The sequence below is a fragment of the Manihot esculenta genome, chromosome 15 (genome assembly GCF_001659605.2).
Source record: "Manihot esculenta cultivar AM560-2 chromosome 15, M.esculenta_v8, whole genome shotgun sequence".
In the NCBI taxonomy this organism is placed as follows: Eukaryota; Viridiplantae; Streptophyta; class Magnoliopsida; order Malpighiales; family Euphorbiaceae; genus Manihot; species Manihot esculenta.
This window is the reverse complement of record NC_035175.2, coordinates 5054506-5077766: the sequence shown is the minus strand read 5'-3', so window position 1 is coordinate 5077766 and position 23261 is coordinate 5054506. Positions and strand designations below refer to the sequence as shown.

At 33.8% G+C, this 23261-nt stretch overlaps 4 protein-coding genes and 2 non-coding genes across 7 annotated transcripts; all 6 read left to right on the top strand.

Annotated features, from left to right (window-relative positions):
* Positions 1 to 1258: 1258 nt before the first annotated feature.
* Positions 1259 to 1342, top strand: TRNAL-CAA. Its single transcript has one exon. It is a non-coding gene; the product is annotated as a tRNA-Leu (tRNA).
* A 5663-nt stretch (positions 1343 to 7005) lies between these two features.
* Positions 7006 to 8059, top strand: LOC110602634 (ethylene-responsive transcription factor 3). The gene has a single exon (XM_021740202.2). The coding sequence runs from the start codon at positions 7348 to 7350 to the stop codon at positions 8047 to 8049; it is 702 nt and encodes a 233-aa protein (XP_021595894.1). The 5' UTR covers positions 7006 to 7347; the 3' UTR covers positions 8050 to 8059.
* A 1945-nt stretch (positions 8060 to 10004) lies between these two features.
* On the top strand, positions 10005 to 11380 carry LOC110602590 (ethylene-responsive transcription factor 3). The gene has a single exon (XM_021740144.2). The coding sequence runs from the start codon at positions 10438 to 10440 to the stop codon at positions 11146 to 11148; it is 711 nt and encodes a 236-aa protein (XP_021595836.1). The 5' UTR covers positions 10005 to 10437; the 3' UTR covers positions 11149 to 11380.
* Positions 11381 to 11646: 266 nt separating this feature from the next.
* TRNAF-GAA lies at positions 11647 to 11719 on the top strand. The gene has a single exon. It is a non-coding gene; the product is annotated as a tRNA-Phe (tRNA).
* A 2329-nt stretch (positions 11720 to 14048) lies between these two features.
* Positions 14049 to 16405, top strand: LOC110602205. The gene is made up of 4 exons (XM_021739663.2): positions 14049 to 14602; positions 15120 to 15569; positions 15660 to 15957; positions 16053 to 16405. The coding sequence occupies exons 1-4, from the start codon at positions 14201 to 14203 to the stop codon at positions 16187 to 16189; spliced, it is 1287 nt and encodes a 428-aa protein (XP_021595355.1). The 5' UTR covers positions 14049 to 14200; the 3' UTR covers positions 16190 to 16405.
* Positions 16406 to 16550: 145 nt separating this feature from the next.
* LOC110602202 (EH domain-containing protein 1) lies at positions 16551 to 21544 on the top strand. Of its 2 annotated transcripts, none has more exons than XM_021739662.2 (16): positions 16551 to 16934; positions 17021 to 17100; positions 17210 to 17278; positions 17388 to 17445; positions 17517 to 17572; positions 17654 to 17693; positions 17776 to 17837; positions 18551 to 18664; positions 18845 to 18947; positions 19070 to 19119; positions 19316 to 19444; positions 19543 to 19794; positions 19939 to 20018; positions 20307 to 20433; positions 20736 to 20879; positions 20980 to 21544. In XM_021739662.2, exons 1-16 carry the CDS (start codon positions 16850 to 16852, stop codon positions 21163 to 21165), a joined length of 1635 nt encoding a protein of 544 aa, XP_021595354.1. In that variant the 5' UTR covers positions 16551 to 16849; the 3' UTR covers positions 21166 to 21544. The 2 variants fall into 2 exon arrangements, with proteins under 2 accessions (XP_021595354.1, XP_021595353.1); XM_021739661.2 differs by having other exon boundaries at positions 17651 to 17693.
* The last annotated feature ends 1717 nt before the right edge of the window (positions 21545 to 23261 follow it).

Sequence of the window (23261 nt, the reverse complement as noted above, 5' to 3'; positions counted from 1 at the left end):
GATTTGGAAGAGGGAGGTCGGAAGCTAGCTGTGGTCGAAAATGGGAGAAAGCTCGCCCATTTCGGCCAAGTGACCCTTTTATAGGTGGCTGGCCAGGCCACGTTCGGGGGCCGAAAACGCTTCCGCAAGCATGCCATGTTCGGCGGCCGAACTTGGGTTTCGGCGGCCAAACCTGAACTTCCCTCACTCATGCTTCCGGGGGCCTAACATGCCTCCAAAACGCATGCATGTTCGGCGGCCGAAACCATACTAGAGCCACCTGGTTTTTGAGCCCTTGTACATATAACCTGTGCCTTCCAATTTTTTGAATTTTTCTGTCTAGTGGGAGACCTTTTGGGATCATTTTAAGGCTAAGCCATATTATGATACTATTATGCAACTTTTGTCTCTTATTCTATGGCATATATGGAAGGCACAAAATAAGGGAGTCTTTGAATTTATCCTTACAAATCCTTTAGCTACTTCTTTTTGCATTGCTCTTAGCTTTGTGGAGCTTAGACAATATGGAGTTTTTGCTACTTTTTCATCGAGCAGCTCTCCGCGCCAATTTCGAAATGAAGTCTGATTACCTCCTCCTTTTGGGAATCTAAGATATAACACTGATGCTGCTTGGCTCCAGCTACTATTGTCGTAGTGGTTCGAAATAGTAATAGTGTTTTAGTAAATGGGGTAGCTAAACGTGTTTGGAGTTATTCTCCATTAGCAGCGGAGGCTTGTGCCATACTTGAAGCTCTTTGATTAGCCTTGGCTCAAGGTTCACGATTTTTTATTTGTGCCATTGACTCACAAGTTTTATTTGCAGTTTTAACTAATACGAATTCCCCACTACTTTATAATATTGTGACTACTATTGCAACTATTTGGTTTTTGTGTTTCCAGTTAGGTGATTTTTTTTATTTAAGCTTATCCATCCAAAAGATAATAGAATTGTTAATATAATTGTTAAACTTTATTTGAGAAATGTTTTGCTATATTTTGTGGCTAGCTCTTTAGAACTAATCTTAGTTTTGTAAATCATTTTACATTTACGGTCATGTGGCTTGCACTTTGGAACTAATCTCAGTTTTTTAAATCATTTCACATTCATAGTTATGTAATACATAATTGTGTAGATTAAAAAGAATAACAATTATGATGGATGTCCAACCCAAACTTAAAAATTCCCTCAACCCAATTCCAGAAGAAATGAAAAGTTAAAAAGCTTATCCAAGTTGAATACAATTTATCATTAATAACGTTAGCTAGATGTCGCATGCAGGTCAGGATGGCCGAGTGGTCTAAGGCGCCAGACTCAAGTTCTGGTCCTCGTGAGAGGGCGTGGGTTCAAATCCCACTTCTGACAAATGTATTTTTTTTTATTATTCTCCATTTTTTCTCTCTTATTAACTATTAAAGCTTCCGTATTTTCTATTTATTATAATTCATTATCATTATCCGCTTCTCTTTTTTCCTTTTTCATAATTCTAATATTTTATTTTTTTCATATTATTTTGTTTGAAAGAAAATAATTTATAATCTCACATTTTCCATAAAAATAATTGTTGAAATATTTATTTTAAAATTTTGGTTCAAGTAGATTTACATGTATTATTAGAGTGAATCCAAATGAAACAATTTTCTTCCGGACAAACATAACTTATCTTGGTTAATATAGTAAACTAAATTTAATTAAACTGTTATTTAATAAATAATATCAAGTAATATTCAATAGTTAAATTCATTTGAGTGGTTCAATAGAAAAAATAAAAAAATTAAGTCTAAATTTTTGAAACTTAATAAAAATGGAATGATTCAATTGACTCTAGGGTTTCATGTGTTGTGGGCTATGGACTCTGATGGATTACTCGGCCTCATATTTGTCTTATGTTGCAATCTAGAGGCCCATGTCTGAAATGCAAAATTATCTTTACTAAACTTTACATTTCACAAAAAATAAAGAAATAAAGTTATCTTTAATTCTTTTTTTAGTAACATCTAAAATAATATTTAATAAAAAAAACTTATTCCAATCCCCACTGAAACAAACGTCGCTATATGCAATGTTGGGGTCCCATAATCTGGAGGAAAGAAGGAAATCCATTAAATGATGGGGAAACAGAGTTTGGCTGCTTCATGCTCCGCAGCGGCAGCCAGCAATGCCTGCAAAAATTTGATGCCAAACCCAGTTGCCCAATTATTGTTTCTGCCTTTTTTTTTTTTTTATATACGCCATGTTTATTTCTTTATTTCTCTTCTCTATTTTTTTCCTTATTTTTAGGCATATTTTCTTTACTTTATTCTACTATACTTTTCTATTATATTAGTTAAATAATATAAAAAAAATTCAGTTGATTTTATTTTCAAATTATACAAATAGAATATTTTTATCAATATTAAAATAAATAAATTAATAATTTTTTATAAAAAATTAACTACTTAATTTTATAAAATAAAAAATATTTTAATTGAATAATTTTAAAATAGAAGGGTAGAAATAATATTTTTAAAAATTGAGGGATTCAATACTAATTCTAAAGCAAAGATATGTTGAGAGCAGTTGCGTTCATATCGAGCGAATGGCGACACAAGCCCCAAGGCCTATGCTGTAAAAAGCAGAACAAAAATTTTCAGGCAGGGTCCGACGTGGGTCAGAGTTTAGCCACCTAATTTTCCCGCCAAGCCCAATTGCTCTCGATACTTAATAGATATAATTATTATTTTCATCTCTCTTAATGATGGGAAAATAAAGCAAGGAGAAAATTTTTGAAAATAAAATATCTTTATTTTCTATTTCATTTATGTCTGATGATAATAAAAAAAAGAACAGAACATTTTAATAATAATAATAATAATAATAATAATTTTTAGTTTTTACTCTCATTTTCTCTATAAATTAAAGAAATTTAGGAAGAAAATGTTTAAGATTATACAGATACCCTACATTTCTAATTTATTTTAATTACTTAGAGATAAAATTATAACTTTATTATTTAAAAGCTAAGATTCTCAATATTTTTTTTATCATATCCTGTTATTTTCTTTCTTTTCATCTCATATGAATTATATTAAATTTAGTAATTTAATTTTTATATTTTAATCTAAAAATATAGTAATTTTTATTTATTTTATTAACTTATCTTTTAATTAATTAATTAACAAATAATTAATGAAGAAAAAAAATATAGTTGACATTTTAAGATGTAAAATATTATTAATGATAAAAAATGAACGAAGAGGCGGATGGCGGATGCATATGGTAAAGCTAAAATTTAAAAATTAATTAGTAAGTTTTTTAAATATAAAAAAGTTATTTTTCATAAAAAAATAAAGATAAAGGAGGATGCTGTTGCCTGCCTCGCTTGGGTCCATGGATTAAAAAAAACACCAGCATTCAACAGGCACATTATTTTTATTTTAAAAAATAAAAAGAGGTTAGCGTAAACCGTGTACACGTTGAAAGCACAGTTACGAGCTACAGCCTCCACCCACACTTTCCTGCGCAGTAACGAACCAGAGGGATAAAAAATTAAAAAAAAAAAAAGGCACGCCGCGTGCGCGTTTCGCAAACCCTGGTGGTGCGGTCCGTTGCGTGCCATTCCGATGCGTCATCTTCAAGTTACATTTATTTATCAACCACTGTTTTCTGAATTTATTCTTTATATTTTTATTATTATTATTATTTCTTTATTAATATTACAGTTACCTCTAAAATTGATAAATTTTATATTTAAATTTTACTTGGAGTTAATTATATAAAAAAATATTATTTATTTATTCATCTATGCCTGAATTAAATTTACACGAATTTTAATTACATTGATTGAGTCCAAAAAATGTTAATTCAAATTTATTGAAAATCAGATTTAAGATATAAAATATCATTAGAAAGAGAAATTCAATAATTACTATTGATTACGGCTAATATGTAAGCTTATATTACGTGAACACACAAAGGAAGGAAAAGCTAACGTGTAACGGTGTTGAAGCAATGATGTTGACATGGCAGAGCATGGGTGGTCGGTCAACTTAGAAACCAATCCTGACCTGACCTCACCGGACACTACCCACACCCATCAATTGTGTCCCCACCTGGCACTCATCCACCCGTTCATTCCGGTACATGCCACTCACAAACATCGAAAATTACTATTCTCTTTCTTTTTTTTAAAATTAAAAAAAAAAAAGGGAAAGCGGTCAAAAGTCAAAGCCCGATTTTAAAATACTATCCCGAAAACAGGAGAATTTGTTAACCGGTTCACACGTGTCGGTCCTCCAATGCGCTAACTTCGGATAAAAGAAAAGCACACCTGTCGGTTAGCGTGACCTCGAGTCACGAGAGACCGGCCCATAGATATGTGGACAATCAGCCGGTAGGATATTACCGGGGAACCGCTTGGTGCCGGTAAAAGAAAAGGAAAGAAAACCAGGAAATCAAAAGGGATACGCAGCTTTGATGCGGTGAGTGAGGGGGTCCACCGAACCACGCCTTGAGGTACGGCGTGTTGCGTTTCAAAAATTAATAAAAGGGCGGAGGAGGAGAGGAGGTCCGGTCAGGATCAGAACAGTCACTCGCTGGCTACTTGGCTGGGGTTCAGCCTGCCTCTAGGTCCCACGCAGCATGGTCCAGAATCAAGAAGATCTTCTTCTGTGGAACTGAAACCATTTGTCCCCAGTACATATATTATTATTACGTGACTTTATTGAATTAGTATATATATATTTCTATATGTAATAATTAATAAATTTAACTTGATAATGATAAAATTATTTCAAAGAATCACATTAAAATCTAAATTATATATCAATTTTGCAAAGTAATAATAAAATTTTTATTTTTTATTTTTGAATTCTGGTGATCATACTTATATGGGACATAATTATGTCTTTTTTTGGGATAATTAATCCTGCCTTTATCATCTAATTAAAGTAAGGTGAAACTTGATTACCTTTGGCCCTAATTCTTTCACAGTCCTCGTAAGCATGATTAGGATGCTGGTGGTGCTAGTGACCCAGAAAGCGATATAATTAAAACTCTTCAGTAATGGTTTAGACTCTCATAATCCTCTATATGTTCAATTTCCTTAATCAAATATTAAGCTCTACACTTTTGCATAATGGAAAAATTTAGTATTAATACGAATATAATGTAATTAAACAACCTTATAATTTGACTAAAAGTTTGTTTTTTTTTTAATATTTTCTACAAAGAAATTAATTAATAAAATAAGTTATTTTATAATAAAATATTTTTCATGAAGAAAACCATATGAAATATTTTTTTAAAATTAAATTATTTTTTATAGATAAACGGATTTTAAACTAAAATTATTTATCTAATGCTTACGTGTTAATTATAATTAAACTGTTTTAGTACGATTAAATTGTTAGTATTTTTCATATATTTAATTTAATTATCGACGTGGGGAGGCCTGAACACACGTGTTGAGCATGTAGACGCATTGCTTAAGAGCTAAGACCCACTCGCAATGGAGATGAAAGGAATGGTCATTTAGTAATGCATAAAAAGCATTGAGAATAATCTCAGATATTCAGCATCCATCCTTTTTGTAATAAACATTTCACGTTTCAAATTAATATTTAAATTTGTAAGTTTCAAATATATTTATTCAATTAACCATTATTTAAAATTAATTTCAATATTTCTTAATTTTAAATATAAATCCTTATAAAATTTATAAAATAGTCATTGTATTTTCTTATAATTTATCTAGTTGCAAAAAATGAACCCATTATTACCTAAAAATTATTTTTCTATGCTCAAATTAGTTCTAAACGTACGTTTTTTTTTATAAATTATTTTATATTTATATTTATGTATGGAGAAAATATGCAATGTATTTATTTTTAATGCTTATGAATGAATTACTATTTTTTCTATAAAGAAAAGTATCTATTAATAATGACCTATTAATAGCAACTTATTTATAGTAACTAATTACAAAATATCTTTTAATTTAATAATTAAAAAAGTAATTAATTATAAAATGATTTATATTTTATTTTTTTCTGAAAATATTAATATTATTATATAAAAGTTATTTTTTATTTGTCAATTATATTTCTTTTAAATTATTTTTTATTTGGAAATAAAGATATAAAAGGTTAAAATGCTTAATTTTTATTTTTAAGATGATTTATACCAATGTTTACATTTACAAATATAATATTTTTATATTCTAATAGAGTATACTTTAGATTATATTATTGAAGGGGAATTTTAATTCTTAAAAAATAGATAGAATAGTGCATATCCCTTCCATTTTAATTTAAAATTTTCAAATTTAAATTATATACCCAAACCGTTTTGATTTCTTACTATATTTTAATAATTATAATATATATATATATATATTTTACTTTCCTTTTTTTTAATCATCAATCATATTACAATTTAATTGCAAAATAATATAAGAAAACAAAATAAATTGTATCACGTATTTTCCAAAAAAGTGTTTTTTAATTGGATTGATGTCTTGGTTTGTCTTTTTGATTAAAACATCAATAATCATGTTAACTTAAAATATTTTCATAAAAATTTCTATAAATTAAATAGTTAATTATTATTAACTAATTTCAAAAGCTTCATATATAGTGACTAGCAAAGGAATGTGACATAAAAATTAGAAAAGAGAATTTATCAATTTGAAAGAACTACAATGACAAGACTTCAGTGTGATTGTATTTATTTTCAGTATTTTTTTAAAAAAAAGCAAAATGTGATGGATATTTATGAAAAGAAATGTGAAATTTAAGTAAAAAAAAAGGAAGAAAATAGATTTAAAAAACACGAGAAAAAAGTGAAAAATGAAAATCGACATGGCACAAAATCTAATCAAAATCCAGCATGACCCACAGACAAGTGAAAATGGCAGCCAACAAAAACTTACTGCAGGGTATTAAGGAAAACTGGAAGGACCTTTCTGTCATTTCCTGCGCTATATTATTTTCAATAATAATCAGAAAATTAATTTATTTATGTATAAAATAAAAAGGAAGAAGAAGCAATGATCCGAGTCGGTTTGTGGGGGCGAGAGAAGGTAGAGAAATCGAGAAAGAAAAAGAAGGAAAAGCCATTTCAGCCATAGAAAGAGAAAAAGCTATTGCTTCTTCTACTTCCTCATCTCTCTCCATTCTCTATCCTTTTCAAACCCCATAATTTCTCTTCTCCTCTCTCAATCCATTTTTACCTCCTCCGATTGAATCCTTCAATTTTATACATGAACCTTGGTTTTGATAAACTGATTTGGTGCTGATTGTGGGTTTTCTTTTTTTTCTTCTCCTCACAATCCACCCCTTCTTTTGTTTATTGCTTTTCATTTCATTATTTTATCTACTTCAACAACCCATATGAGGAGAGGAAGAGGAGCCGCCGCCCCTAAACAGGTCGTGGAACCAAATGGATCAGCACCTCAAAATATCGTAAATGGAAAAGAGCCCAGATACAGAGGAGTCCGGAAAAGACCGTGGGGCAGATTTGCCGCTGAGATCAGAGATCCCTGGAAAAAAACGAGGGTCTGGCTCGGCACATTCGACTCAGCGGAGGATGCTGCTCGTGCCTACGACGCCGCTGCACGCTCCCTCCGTGGTCCCAAGGCCAAAACCAATTTTATTTCCGACTCCCATTTATCTCCTTTCACCTACCAAAACCCCCCACACCCTTTCATGGATCACAGATTATATACATCAAATGGGTTTCACGAGCATCACGTAATTCCACAGAGACCCGCATCTAGCAGTCAGAGCAGTACTGTGGAATCTTTCAGCGGTCCTAGGCCGCCGGCACAGCAAACAACAACGGCAACAAAAAAATCGAAGCTTCCGTTGGCGGCGACAGCCCCGAGGAAAAACCATCATCGGACCCCACCGATGGTACCGGAGGATTGTCACAGCGATTGTGATTCGTCGTCATCGGTGGTTGACGATAGAGATATCGCATCATCCTCGTCCTTGAGCTGCAGAAAGCCCTTACCTTTCGATCTGAATTTTCCACCGTTGGACCAGGTTGACTTTGTTATCGATGATCTCCAGTGTACTGCTCTATGCCTTTGATGATGATGATGATTATGATGATGATAAAAGAAAGAAAATACCAAATTTTTTAACATTGTTGTGCGAATTGAAGAGAGAAAAAAAAAACAAAAAAAAAATCAGATTAGGTTAAGTTAAACACATCTTAATCTGTATGAGGATGCACGTATGATGTTTTTGTTGACGATCATGTTTGTCAGATTATGATGGACTATTAAATTACTGGTTACAGATCCATCTATGTAAATAAAACGCCTGATTTAGTTTTTTCTTTCCCCCTCCCCTTTAATAGAAAGACTTCTTATGATAATATTTGGTGTTGTGCACTGCTTTTGCTGATTTGTTTGCTTGGGGTAATCAAGAACATAACTGATATATTTTGTTTATTGCTAATTGTGTTTTTAATTTTGTTATGAAGAAAGAAAGAAAAAGCAGCTACAAACCCTCTCTTTTCCTTATGGTACATGAACTTGTTTATTTTCTTGCATTTGTAGGTAAGAAAATGATATTTGATGACTGTGTTCATGAAGCTACAGTGGATGTAGGTGAAAATAGTATTTCTGGCTAGACTGGTTAATCTTTGTGGTTGCATTTGGTTAACATTTGCATCTGCGATTTTTTTTTTTTTTTTGGTGTCCAGTAATTGATTTCATGATGGGTTTATTGGAAAACAGGTAGGTTTAGCATTTAACCTGGTCTGCTGTCATTTGGTATAACTATAAACCAAGCTCCTGAACTTGTATATTATAATCTTGTGAACTATATTTCACTTGGTCTGTAGTTGAATACTTGAAGCAGAAACCCTAGGAAAGACAGCGCTCTCCTTTTTGAAGCTGGAGCAATTAGATTGTCCTTGTTCTCGTTTCTAAACATCATTTGATGGCTTAGATGTCTCTAGCTACACTGGTATTGTTCATCATTGTTTAAGCTGTGAGAATGGGTAATTGGGTGTACCGTAGCCAACTGATTCAGTCTTTGTAGTCTATAGGTGAAAATAAGATGAATGTTGTTCATTTATATAAAGCAAATTGTAGGAATCAAATTTTAAAGGATGATGGAACTCTCATGCTTTCAAGGAAACTTTATTATTTGAGTTGAGACCTTAACATTGGGTGTAGGCTGTAGCAATATGAGGACGGAAGATGAGGCAAGGTTATGCCATTTTTTTCTTCTCACGGCCTGCCGCTGATAGTTGTGTAATATGCATTTGGTTGAGGCGATTTAGTATTAGCAATGTTTTGTTGAAGGGTTTATTATATTTCTTACGGCCTCCTCAACCAAACAAGAAACGACTGTTTATGGGTAAATCTCCTAAGCGACAGACATCATACGGCGAAAGATGGCTGAAATTCCCAACTTGGAGATGAAGCAGCAGCCATCGAAAATAACGAAATTGAGCGTCCTCGCAATATCTTTTAGCCGTGTGGAATTGTACAAATAAAACATTTCAGGCTGATGCTGCTTTGATTTCTCCCAGATCGTAAGCAACTTTCATCGTATCAAGCAACCCAAAATTCGGAAAACAAAAAGCAACCCAAAAAATCTAAGAAAAAGAAAAGCAAATCGAGTCAGAGGACCGATTCAAATGGGTTGGGCTATGGTAGCAAAACGGTTTTTTCCAAATCAAAGAACTAACTGTTTTATCTTCTTTGACATGATTAAAAATCTTATTATATATATAATTTTTATATTTTGAATAAAATTTCTGATTTTTATTATATTGCATTTATATATCTTAATAGCATTTTGAAACTTTATGTAAAACATGTCAATTATTTTATAGCAATAATTAGTATATAAAATAGTTGGTTATATCCATTTCAAAAAAAAAAACTTGGTTATATCTTTAAAAATCTAAGGACAATACTTGTAAAATATTAACATTGAATTATATGGAAAAAAATGGATCAAATTACTAATTCTTTTAATTAAAAGGCCAACTGAGTTTAGCGTTTGAAATTTGAATCCCCGGTTTGGGCCGGACAGAATCCAATAATACTGGTTAGTTTCAGGGCATACTGAAAGCCCGTAAAAGCTACAGGTCTAGGGAGAAGAGAAGGTAGAGAAAATCGAGAGAAAAAGAAAAGCCATTTCAACCAGACAAAGAGAAAGTAACCAAAATAACTTTCCTCAAAAATAAAATAAATAAATAAATTCTCTCTTTTATGTAGAAGAGAAGATGATGTTTGTATCGTGCCATCCAGTTCCTATCCTCCCCCTCTTCTCTGTTTCTGTTCTCTTTTTTTAATCCATGTCTGCAATATTTCTCATCTCTCCATCCTTTCCCTTGCCTTATTTTTACCAACTCTGGATTTCTTTATGAACAGTTTGGTTCTGATGAGCTGATCTGCTGCTCATCCTGGGTATTTTTTCCGTCTTTGTAGATTTTTTTTCCTCCCTCAAAACACTATGAGGAGAGGAAGGGGAGGAGGCGCCACCACTATTGCAGCTGAGCAGGTCGTGGAACCAAACAGATCTGCACCTCAGAATATCATCAATGGTAAAGAGCCCAAATACAGAGGAGTCCGGAAAAGGCCATGGGGAAGATACGCCGCTGAGATCAGAGATCCCCTGAAAAAGACGAGGGTCTGGCTGGGTACCTACGACTCTGCCGAGGACGCTGCTCGTGCATACGATGCCGCAGCTCGCACCTTCCGCGGACCCAAAGCCAAAACCAATTTTCCCATTCCTGCCTCCCATTTATCCCCTTTTACCAACCAAAATTTCCCAGACTCGTTCATGGATCATAGGATATACACAACAAATGGGTTTGAAGAGCATCACGTAAATGCTCAAAGACCCACATCTAGCAGCTTGAGCAGTACTGTGGAGTCATTCAGCGGTCCTAGACCACCACTGCAGCAGCCAAAAGCAATAAAGTCGAGTGCTCCGTTGGCAGCGGCGGTTGCTCCGAGGAAACACCACCCTCGGACTCCACCAGTTGTGCCGGAAGACTGTCACAGCGATTGTGATTCGTCATCTTCGGTGGTTGACGACGGAGATATTGCATCGTCGTCGTCTTTGTGCCGGAAGCCCTTGCTGTTGGATCTGAATTTCCCACCGTTGGATGAGGTTGCCTTCGGCAGTGATGATCTCCATTGTACTGCTCTATGGCTTTAATGATTACTATTAAAACTAATCATGTTTTTTTTTGGGTTGTTAGTATTGTTATCTTATTTATTATCATGCGGGATTAAAAGAAACAGAAGAGAGTGAAATTGGATTAGGTGAAAAACAAAATTGATGTTAATCCAGTATGAGCGTGCACGCAAGGTGTTTGATGAGAAATCAATTTGTGCTAATATTTTTTACTGGATGGGTGTATGGCAATTGACACTTTGATTCTTCTTTTTCCCCCTTGCTTAATATTGATAAGAAGAGATGAGCTGTAGGTAGAAAAGAAGAGGAAATATGCCGAGCATGTTGTTTGTATATTCTGAGAAGCAATGAATAATGGCAATAATAATGATGCTGTGTTGGTTGTCGCCGATCAATCATTTTCAGCTTTGCTGGCCATTTGTGAATGCACGACAAGATCGTATTTGGGCGGAAATTTGATGGATTCCGCTGTTCATAAGCTCACGGTACCAGTTAAACGCCAAATGATTAAATCAACAAGCGGGGATAGCTCAGTTGGGAGAGCGTCAGACTGAAGATCTGAAGGTCGCGTGTTCGATCCACGCTCACCGCATTTTAATTTTTCAGTACTTTTCTTATCTCCATTTGAGTCTACGTTCATTAGATAGTGCCATGGGCTTCCCGCAAGTTTCATTTATTCAGAAGCAATATGGGCTTGTTGGACCCTTAAACAGTCATTCTCGCTTTAGTTTATGAACAAAAACAATTATGTTTATTGATGGGCCAAATTAAAATTCAATAAATTGAATCTAAAACTTTTAATTCTTTGATGAATTAAGTTTAAATTAATTTAGGTAAAAAGTTGAAAATATACTAAAACAAGATTTCAAATAAAAAAAATTACGTAAACATACCATTTTTTTCCCCTTGAACTATAATATACCTCTAAATATGTAATTACATTTCAATTATATGCTTCTTTATCAATTTATATTAAAATTTGCAACGTAATTTCTTCAAATAATAGGGTTTGCGCCGATTATGAAGTTTGCAAGTCTTGGATGACAATTTTTAAATTGGGTTTTATATTCCGTGTGTTGTTTTTTGTTTCGATTCTAATAGGGACTTTTTTATAAATTAAAACCGAAATAAAATTTGCTACATTTTTTATTTGATTTTTCAATCTTTTCATTTTAAATTGATTTAATTTTCGATACTTTAATTTCTGTGTAATTTTTATGCAATGTTTTTGTTTATTTATGTAATTTTAAATAAGGAGTCATACCTAACTATTATTTAAGTTTTAAAATTTTTCACTTTTGTTTTTTTTTTAGAAAAATGAATTGATTTTAATATACAATATATCATGTTATGTTTTATTATGTCGTATAAAAGTATTTTTATAAATAATTCATATATTAGAAGTTCAGAAAATTAAACAAAATTTAAATTTTATTTTTAAAATGTAATATTTCAATATTTACAACTAAAATATATAATTATACTTAAGTAATAGGTTTGAGCAACAAGCAACAGTGAAATTCAATATTATACTAATTTTGAAGCCTAAATATTTGTATTTATTATTCAAACAAATCTCACAAAGATATGGTAATATCGAGTGTCCAAACTATTTTGGGCCTTTTTGTTTTTGCTAAAGTAACAGCATGTTGATAAAACACATATTGCTTTAATTCCAATTTTGTTATATACGGTAATTAAAATTTTATCCCTACGGTAATATGGGCTTTGTAGAGTGAGTTATAAAAACTTAAATTTGAATTTATTAAATAAAATATGTATTTTTAGCCACGGTAACAAGTTTGCCATAATGATTATATTGTTATGATATTGTAGAAAAAAAAGTTCATATTTTTTAAATAATGCCCATTAATTAATGTGTTCTATAAATATAATTTAATAAAAATAATGATATTTAATTAGTGATGGCAATAAAATAATAATCTAACATATTATTTTTTTTAATATACGTAACATATAGGTTTGAACTCATATGATTGTAATGATGTAGGTTATAATTATTATTATAAAATTAATTAAAATATTTATAATAAGAACACAACTAATCTTTTATATACATGCATGGAAGCTGAGGAATGGGTGAATGCAAACTATTAATATTGTTATTATTACTATTTTTTTTTAAATTGCATTGCTTGGCCAATCAGAGACTTACAAGTGTACCAGCTTTACAGCAGTGCATTTGACTATCGTGATGGGCTCAAACATTTGCTTTTTGTTTTTGTTTTAGTTTTTTTTTTTAAATTATGTTTGGACTATCATTAATTAAAACTACACAGGCAATAGATATGAGACACTTAGATTGTGTTTGGTATAGAAACCAAACAAAGCTTTAACGAAGAAGGGTGATGATTCATTGATCTCGCATGTGATGTGGCATTGGCATGTTGGCATTTTCCATAGATGACGGAGGGACTGTACACGTCTCATGTGGTGGTCCCACAGCCAGCTGTGTGTTATTATGACTCTTTAATTATGTTATCTTAATTAAAGTTTGATTATTAACATTAATGACGTGATGATTATGTTGTTTCTACTCCCAAATAAATCCCTATCATTATCAATGCCTAAAGTGAAAGCTGAGAAAGCAGAACTTTGCTTCACATGAACCTTCAACATCTGGACAAAGTGTGCCAAAAGTAATAATAAAAATAAAAATAAAAAGGAAAGATATATTGATTTCAATTATATTAATTTCAATCCATTATGAAATTTCAGTTCTTTTTTAATTTTAATTTTAATTTGTACATCAAAATTAAAACATAATCGAGTAGTCACATTTGTCCTGTATAGTAGACAGTGTGATTAGATTACAATAAGGTAATGTGATTGGATCACAACGAGCAGGGACAATTGGAATATATTACAGGCAATAAATTGAAAATAAAGGAGAACAAAAATAAGGTGGAGTTGGTTCTCTTGATTCTAGAATCAATCAATCAAAGCCATTTTTCCTCCTTTAATTGGGCTCTAGTGCTTGGAAATCACAAGTGCCGGACCCTTATATAAACGCGCAGGCAGAGACAACCTTAAACCCGTCCAAGCACACGCCATGGAAGACAACACGGAACCTTTAACAGGAGGGAATATAAAATTCACGAGAAGTGCCTCCCACGCCTACGATGAATTGAAGAGCTTCAGATCCTACCTTCGATGGATGTGCTTGGACCAATCCAACAAATGGTCGATTTGCCTGTCTTGGTTCATTTTCATTCTTTTTACCCTTGTCGTCCCTGTAATTTCCCATTTCGTTCTTGCCTGTGCCACCTGCGATAGCAATCACTCGAGGCCTTATGATAGGGTCGTGCAATTGTCCTTGAGTAGCTTCGCCACTTTGTCTTTCGTTTGTTTGTCGAAATTTGTTAGGAAGTATGGGCTGAGGAGGTTCTTGTTCTTCGACAAGCTCTGCGATGAGAGCGAGACGGTGAGAAAAGGGTACACGAAACAGCTCAATGTGCGTTTACTTCTTGCTTTTTATTTCGCCTTTTAATTTTGCTTTCTTTATTTCATTATTTTTTTTTTATTTTTGATTTCTGGAGTCCTGCCACTTTTGGCAGGGAGAATGGGAAGAAAAAAAAATTGTGAATATAATTGGAAGAATTTGTGAAATTTGTGAATGAAGCCACTAGTGGCCACTGTTGTTAATCCTTTTGCTGCTGATGTTTGTTGCTTCTTCTTCATTCTTTCTTTTTTTCCTGTTTGGGTGTGTTATTTTCCTGAATCCTGACCACAAAATCAATAAATTGAAGGGACAGTCATACTTTGGTGGTCACTCATAAATGGAAAAACGACAAAGAACAATTCTGTAAATGAAAATCATTGTTGAAACAATTATTCTCCTTGAAAAGAGAAATAAAAACAGGGAATATGGCAAAAACTACCATTTCTTGTTTCCAATTTACTATTGAGTTACAAATTGTAGGTGATGAAGGGCAATTAACAGGTCAATCATGTTTCTAATTTTGATGCAGAGGTCATTGAAAATTCTGTCGATCTTCGTTGTCCCATGTTTCATAGCAGAATGTGCATACAAGATATGGTGGTATGCCTCTGGTGCCTCTCAGATCCCATTCCTGGGCAATATCATCCTAAGCGACACCGTTGCTTGCATAATGGAGCTCTGCTCTTGGCTTTACCGTACCACTGTAATATTCTTAGTGTGCGTCCTCTTCCATCTCTTATGCCACCTCCAGATCCTACGCCTTCAGGACTTCGCCCAGGTTTTCCAAGTTGACTCTGATGTGGAATCTGTGTTATCGGAGCACCTTAGAATCAGGAGGCATTTGAGGATCATCAGCCATAGATATCGAGCGTTCGTTTTGTGCGCCCTCATTTTGGTCACGGGTAGCCAGTTTGCTTCCTTGCTCATTACCACCAAATCTGGTGCTACTGTTGATATTTACAGAGCTGGGGAACTCGCGGTATGAAATCTTTGCTCCTTGGAACAATGAACTAACGATTTGATTTAATAATCTGTAAAAATTTGTGATTTTTTTTTTTCTCATTTGCAGCTATGCTCTATAACCCTTGTCACTGGAATCCTGATAATATTACGGAGTGCTACAAAAATCACACACAAGGCTCAAGCTGTTACTTGCTTGGCTTCCAAGTGGCATATTTGTGCTACACTAGACTCATTTTATGCAACGGACGGTGAGACCCCCACGACTCCATTGACGATCCGCCCCACTATCGATGCAGGATCAGAAGATGATGATGCCGACGACGAAGAAGATGAGTTAGATAACACTAAGTGGATTCCTGCATATGCACACAGTACCATCTCGTTCCAGAAGAGACAAGCTCTAGGTAAGATATAACACACTTGGCACGGACCTTTTGATTAGTGGTGAGGATGTATATGATTTTAATTAAATTCTGATTATGATTAATTTATTGGTCAGTGACATATTTTGAGAACAATAGAGCTGGGATTACAGTATACGGCTTCACGCTGGATCGGAGTACACTGCACTCCATTTTTGGCGTAGAGTTAGCTCTAGTCCTATGGTTGCTGGGGAAGACAGTTGGCATTTCTTGAGCAATTGGGTTGAAGACGAAGGTTTAATTATCCGGCGATCCTCCATTCATTTGGAAGGAACATTTGGCTTTTGAGATGGAGTGCGAGAGAGATTGTATCATTGCATATGAGTTTCTGTTATTCTCATGGTGTGTTGTATTTAAAAGCTTATAGAGCAGGAGATTACGATATTTATGATATTTAAAATGGAATAAATTAATTTAAATGACACCAAAATGAATCATTTTCGTCATAAAATTAAATACTTGAGCATGTGATCACAACACAAACATCTCTTCTCTCTATTTCTTGTCATCTCCTTTGTTCCAGGCGAAGCAAAGTTTGGCATATAAATAATTTCTTAAACAACGGACTGCCGAGTGCGGTTCGATGAATTTCCACCTAAATGAGAGCGAAGACGTATACTGCAGTAATTCAATTTTTAAGATATCGTTAACTGTTAGGTCACACGCGGGCCTTACTCAACAATGAAACGACCGCGTTTTCCCTCTCCGAAGGCACTCTCTTCCCCAGAAACAAGAGAAACGGAAGAGAGGAAAGTGTTCTCAAGTTTTTCATGATCACAATTCAAAAATTCCAAGTTAAGGTCTATCTAAATCGAATTTCGAAATCCTAAAACCGACAAGCTAAAATATTTGCTCCGCCTTATCCTTTGCGATCATGGAAATATCTACAGGACCAATCTGTTCTTGCTCAAAAGAGAACCAGAAGATCTACCTTGAGTGGTTTAACTTCGCTGATTCAGGTACATTCTCCTCACACTTTATTTTTTTGTGTCATTTTTAGAAAAAATTTAGACTAATACTGTATATGGACCTATGTTTGGTTCAGATGGTGACGGTCGAATCACTGGTAGTGACGCTATAAAATTCTTTGGCATCTCTAATTTATCTCGACAGGATCTTAAGCAGGTTTGTTCCCCTGCCTCCTTTTGAATTTAGTCTTGATGTCTTCTTGTTTCATTCATATTGTTAGGTTTAACCTCACATATCACTCATTCTCTTTCTCTGCATCCTGTAGGTGTGGGCGATTGCAGATTCTAAGCGACAGGGATTTCTAGGTTTCAATGAGTTCGTCAGTGCTATGCAGGTTTTAATTAATATCTTCTTCCTTCTTTCTCTCTCTCTCTCTTTTTTTTTTTATGGTTAGCATAGCATAAAATTATTTATTATTTACTTATCCGGTGTTTCCTTTTTAGTTAGTTTCCCTGGCACAAGCAGGGCATGAAATCAGAAATGATATCTTAAATAGCAATGGTAGGCTCTCTATTTTTATTTTTGCTTATCGATTTTATGTGGTCATTGAGTAACATGTCATTATATTGCAGTTGACTTTGGAAATTTGAAGCCTGCATCCATGGAAGGTCTGGATGCCCTGATCGCGGTAAGTGGTTCCTGCTATATTGTTTTTACTAAAATTTACTTCTGGTACTGTTCTTAATTCTTATTCTATTCATGGCAGAAGAAAAAACGTTCTTCAAAATTAAGTGACCCTGATACAAATGGTAAGAACTCCTGTTATTTATTTGTAGGTTTTAATTTTCCCCCCTTTTCTAATCGTTTAAATAATGATTGTCAATAATTCAGGTAGTCCTCCAGTGCAAACATCACCTTCAGTTAATTGGTTTTCTTCAAAATCATCAAAAAAGGTTTGTGTTTTAAATTGAAATTGGTGCGTAGGTTCTAAAATATTACAGAGTGCTTCTTTTTTTAGTTTATAATGCAAGGAACCTTTTATTTTTTCTTATGCATGCTAACAATGAATGATAATCTTTATAATAGTTTCTACAGCTATTTCTGTATATTTGCTACCAAGACAGTCTTTTCCATTTGGGTTTTTGGTTATTTTGAAGTCTTTTATGTTTCACCGCATGGACTATCATTGAATTGCTGTTGATAATATTATAACAATACCGCCATACTTGGATTTTATCTCTTCTTAAAGGCTTCAGGTTGTATATGTTGAATATGTCAAATATTCTTTTGCCTATATGTTGAATATGATCTAATTTACACCCTCTGATATGTAACATCAAGTGGAAATATGTGAATATCTATTTGCCTACCTGGACTTGTAGAAAATTTCATTAATGTCCTGAAATAAATTCCTTTGATCATTATAAAAAATAAATTTTCTGAACCTGCAAGTTTGATTTTTTTCCTTTCAATTTCAGTTTTCAGGGGACAAGCTTGAACACTTAATCATTGCCCATTGGCCTAATGATACTAAGTTCTTCATACATGCACAATACTTGTGTTGCATTGTGTTCTTCTGTTTGCTTTTGAGTTATAAGTTGTTATTGGTATTTAACTTACACCTTATTACCTTCCTTTGTGCTCAAAATTTGTGGTATTTTCATAGGTGCCTCTATCCTCGGTTACATCCATCATTGATGGCTTGAAGAGACTGTACATTCAGAAGCTGAAGCCGCTTGAAGTTACTTACCGTTTTAATGATTTTGTATCTCCGTTGTTGGTAAGTGAGCAATGGTTTCAGTTTGATTTTTTGCCCAGAAAATTTATCCCACTTGTTTTTGGTGTCGTTTTATATCTCAGGATGTGTGAATGTTTAGTCAATGGCATTATTCATGCTTTAGTATAGATTCTATACCTTGGTAGATTATGAGCTTATAGGCCTCTGGGCACTTTATTGCAGACAAACAGTGATTTTGATGCCAAACCAATGGTTATGCTATTGGGTCAATATTCCACTGGAAAAACAACATTCATCAAACATTTACTCAAAAGTGGTTATCCTGGTGATCTCTCTCTCTCTCTCTCTCTCTCTCTCTCACTCAACCCCTTCCTGTACCCAAAAAAATATATTTGAGTAATATTCCATTTACATTTGATTCATTCATCTTCTTTTGTTCTGCTACAGGAGCTCATATTGGACCTGAGCCAACAACCGACAGATTTGTTGTTGTCATGGTATGTAGTCCACTTAGTATCTACACCTGAGCCAACTAATGGGCTCATATTATCTAATTGCCTATACTAGTTGCATGGGACAATTAATGAATATCAAAGTTGATATCCATTTTCTTTTAATAATCCACTTAGTATCTCATAATCAATCTCATTAAATGTAGCAATGATATTTACATTCTTGTTGTGCTTTGTACAGTCTGGTACTGATGAAAGGAGCATCCCCGGCAACACAGTGGCAGTCCAAGCAGATATGCCCTTTAATGGGCTCACAACTTTTGGAACTGCTTTTTTGTCAAAATTTGAATGTTCTCAAATGCCTCATCCTGTGAGTCTTGGATTCTAGAGTCAGTAAAGAAATTCTTGTTATTCAATCTGAAACACTTGCAAATACGTATGTTGATGTGTATTTTTTTGTGCCTGAAGTTACTGGAGCATATTACATTTGTGGACACACCTGGAGTTCTATCAGGGGAGAAACAACGAACACAACGAGCTTATGATTTTACTGGTGTAACTTCATGGTTTGCTGCTAAGTGTGATCTCATTCTGCTTCTGTTTGATCCTCACAAACTTGATGTCAGCGATGAGTTCAAACGTGTGATTTCATCCTTACGTGGTCATGATGATAAGATCCGTGTGGTTCTCAACAAGGCAGACCAAGTTGGTACTCAACAAGTAAGATCTTATTCAACATTTATTTTTGACTCTGATGTAACTCATGTGAGCATGTATGTTTATTTGTAATGGATCACTCTCTCTCTCCCTCTCATATTGTTTGTACTGCATTTCAATCCACTTCTTTTGGCCCTCTTTCTGCAGCTAATGAGGGTTTATGGGGCGCTAATGTGGTCACTTGGCAAAGTTCTAAATACTCCTGAAGTTGTGCGTGTTTATATTGGGTAGGTTTTCTATTGATAAATTTGTTCTATAGCATTGTATGATTGCTTAAGAGGTCCCTCTCAAGCATATTACTTGAGTGCACCAATGCAACCTGATCTCGTGAGGTTGGTTCACTTGGTTGTTAAGCTTTCTTGGATTTGTTAAAACAAAGCCTCAAAAGGTAGTTTATGGTTCTGAACTTTTGACCTGCTATTCTCCATTAACATGAAATGTAGATTGCATTTCTTTTATGTTCTGTTGCATGTTGTTTATGTAATGCTAAAAGTAATATTCCCATTGCTTGGCAGCTCCTTCAATGATAAACCAGTAAATGAAGCTGCTGTTGGTCCAATTGGGAAAGAACTTTTTGAGAAAGAACAGGACGACCTTCTGGCTGATCTAAAAGATATACCAAAGAAGGCTTGTGATCGCCGAGTGAGTTTATTGTCTTTGTTCCGTTAGACGTTAATATATTTCCCAATGTGCACGAGTTAGAAAAGTAGAAATACATGGTTGGTGTATGCTACAACACATAATTCATATATCATGTTGTGCACTATGTGCTGGGGCCTAGGAATAAACATTTGGTGGGAAATGAAGCCTAGGTTGCATGGTGTCTTCTTAAGCATAAAACTTGGTCAAACCATCTCCTTCAAAATTGTTTTACTAGGAAATATCTTTCTCCTTGAGGATGAATGGCTGTTGGACAGGTCTCTGATGACATTAGTTTCTTCCAGATAAATGAATTTGTGAAACGAGCTAGAGCAGCAAAGATACATGCTTACATTATTAGTCATCTTAAAAAGGAGATGCCGGCAATGATGGGGAAAGCAAAGGCTCAACAGCGTCTTATTGATAATTTGGCAGATGAGTTTGGAAAGGTTTCATCTCTCTCCCCCTCTCTCTCCATGTATTTGAACATGCTTGGCATATTTTGCATTAGATACATTTGTGGTATGTTCCTTATTCTTGTTTCTGCAGGTCCAAAGGGAGTTCCATTTGCCTCCAGGTGATTTTCCAAATGTTGAATACTTCAGAGAGGTTTTGAGTGGTTACAACATTGACAAGTTTGAAAAGTTAAAGCCTAAAATGATACAAGCTGTTGATGACATGCTTGGTTATGACATCCCAGAGCTCTTGAAGAACTTCAGAAATCCATATGACTAAGAGGTCATTGATGTAGCCAGTTTATAGAGGGCTGAAATTTAGATCAATACTAGATGGAATAAAAATGTCTGTTACGTCTGGTAGGAGCATTGTGCAGCTTAGAACTTCTCCGTTACATAGATGTACATTTATTGGAGTCGTCCCAGGGTTTGAATGCATCGATTTACGTAAAAAATATATAGTTGATTCAGATGCTTGATTTACACTTGCTTTAATAATGTGAAATGGAGATAATAGGGTCATCTAATTGCTTCCAACTTTTTGTAATTTGTCTAGTTTCTATTTCATCAGCTTTTTTCTGTTGCAAGGGTGGGATGGCTCATATCTTGTATTGTTTTTAATAAGGGAAATAAATTTGGAATGATGGTGTTTCTGATTATAGTTTTATTATCCATTAATTATAAAATGAAAACTTTCTTTGTTATAACGGTAGAATCTTAAAAAGCATCTTATTATTAAACAAAGATGGCAGTATTTGAAACGTTGGATCCACTACTATATATAACACGATTTTGCTGACTCGATTAAAATTGGATTGTCCCTCTAAAATTTATCGCAATTTATGCAGTTTGAAAATTTCATTTCTTAGCAAACGAAGCATATCTGGAAGTTGAATCTCCATGACTAATCCTGTTGTGTAATAAAGGAAAGGTTTCTGCATAGTACATAGCAACTTTATCCGTTGGATGTATCAAATTTATACTATCCAATTTTGCAAGATTTTCTTTAATGCTACTGCTAGAGTATACCACGAATGCAGTAATCAAATAGTCAACTTTTAATTATTAACATCCTAAAATAAATCTGGAGAAAAAGGCAACTTCCATGATTTTCAGAGATTCATAGCTGTTGCATTTACCATTTTCAGAACTGTCGTCCATTTTCGTTGTTTTTTTTTCCTTTTGGTAAATAATCTTGTATTCTGAATATGGGTGCTTAGGTGTTAGAATCACAATAAGAAAGATTCTCAGAGATTTGGACATATCTTCAGAAATATTGCAAGGTCGGGAAATATATATATTATACACAGAAACATCCAGCAAAACCATAATTTTCATATTCTTCATCTTCTGTTTCATTTTGCAGAGAGAGAAGAGAAAAAAAAAGGAAAAAAGAAAAAAGTTATGTCAGTTCTTAGAGCAGAAAAGAACCTTTCAACCCTTGTGAAGGCATGGAAGGGCCTCATGTCCATACTCCATAAGAAATTTAATCATCTTAGAAAACCAAAACGCATCAACAGCAAGAGAACCACTCATCGATCCCTTCAACATCGCCATTACTACTATAAGCCTAGCTATCACCATCGTCGATCAATTCCAATTAGTTATCATGTCAAAGCTGAAAGCTACAATCATAAGGAAGATAATCAGCGTGACTTGGAACAAGATCACGATTATAAGAAGGATGTTACTGCCTCTGTGGCACTGCAATTGAATGGAGTGGACGCAAGTGCAGAGGAGTTCATAGCTAAAATGAAACGAAGATGGAAGCTTGAACGGCAGATATCGGACGAGAATTTCTATTCAGATATGGCCTCGTTTTCATGATTATATGTATCATTTAGCCACCTTATTATATCGCTAAAGCAGTGGGTTAGTGTTTTTTATTTTTTTAATTTTTTTTAATTACTACAATGATCGTTGATGGCGCTTCTTATCATAGTTATTTAGATTTTTTTTTTTCGGTTTATGCCCAAATACTGAAGAGCTTTTGAAATGATAGTTCGTTTTGATTATGATATTGTGGTTTATAGTTTTCATTTAAGGGAATTTTGTGATGTAGTGCTCAAACTTACGTCATGGCTAGGATATATATGTATGTCAACAATCTTTCTATTTTTAATGATTCCATGATTTTTTAAATTCTTAATATATTCATAAAAGATTCATTTTGATTGAGCATTATCCATTATAATTAATATAATTCATTTAAAATTAATTAATATATCCATGTTAAATGAATTATATTTAACTTATTTAGAATTTTTAAAATTATTTCATAAACTTTTGATTTTGCAATTAGGAGAGGAGAGTAACATAAAATGTTATCCTAATTTGCAGTAGCAGCTCCTCCTTGTCCACCTGAGAATAATTAGA

Coding starts and splice junctions, on each gene's coding strand:
- LOC110602202 (XM_021739661.2), top strand. CDS start 16,850: ATGGAAATATCTACAGGACCAATCTGTTCTTGCTCAAAAGAGAACCAG. Junction 16,935..17,020: donor GTTTAACTTCGCTGATTCAG/GTACATTCTCCT, acceptor TGTTTGGTTCAG/ATGGTGACGGTCGAATCACT. Junction 17,573..17,650: donor GTCTGGATGCCCTGATCGCG/GTAAGTGGTTCC, acceptor TATTCATGGCAG/AAGAAAAAACGTTCTTCAAA.
- LOC110602205 (XM_021739663.2), top strand. CDS start 14,201: ATGGAAGACAACACGGAACCTTTAACAGGAGGGAATATAAAATTCACG. Junction 14,603..15,119: donor GGTACACGAAACAGCTCAAT/GTGCGTTTACTT, acceptor ATTTTGATGCAG/AGGTCATTGAAAATTCTGTC. Junction 15,958..16,052: donor CCAGAAGAGACAAGCTCTAG/GTAAGATATAAC, acceptor TTTATTGGTCAG/TGACATATTTTGAGAACAAT.
- LOC110602634 (XM_021740202.2), top strand. CDS start 7,348: ATGAGGAGAGGAAGAGGAGCCGCCGCCCCTAAACAGGTCGTGGAACCA.
- LOC110602590 (XM_021740144.2), top strand. CDS start 10,438: ATGAGGAGAGGAAGGGGAGGAGGCGCCACCACTATTGCAGCTGAGCAG.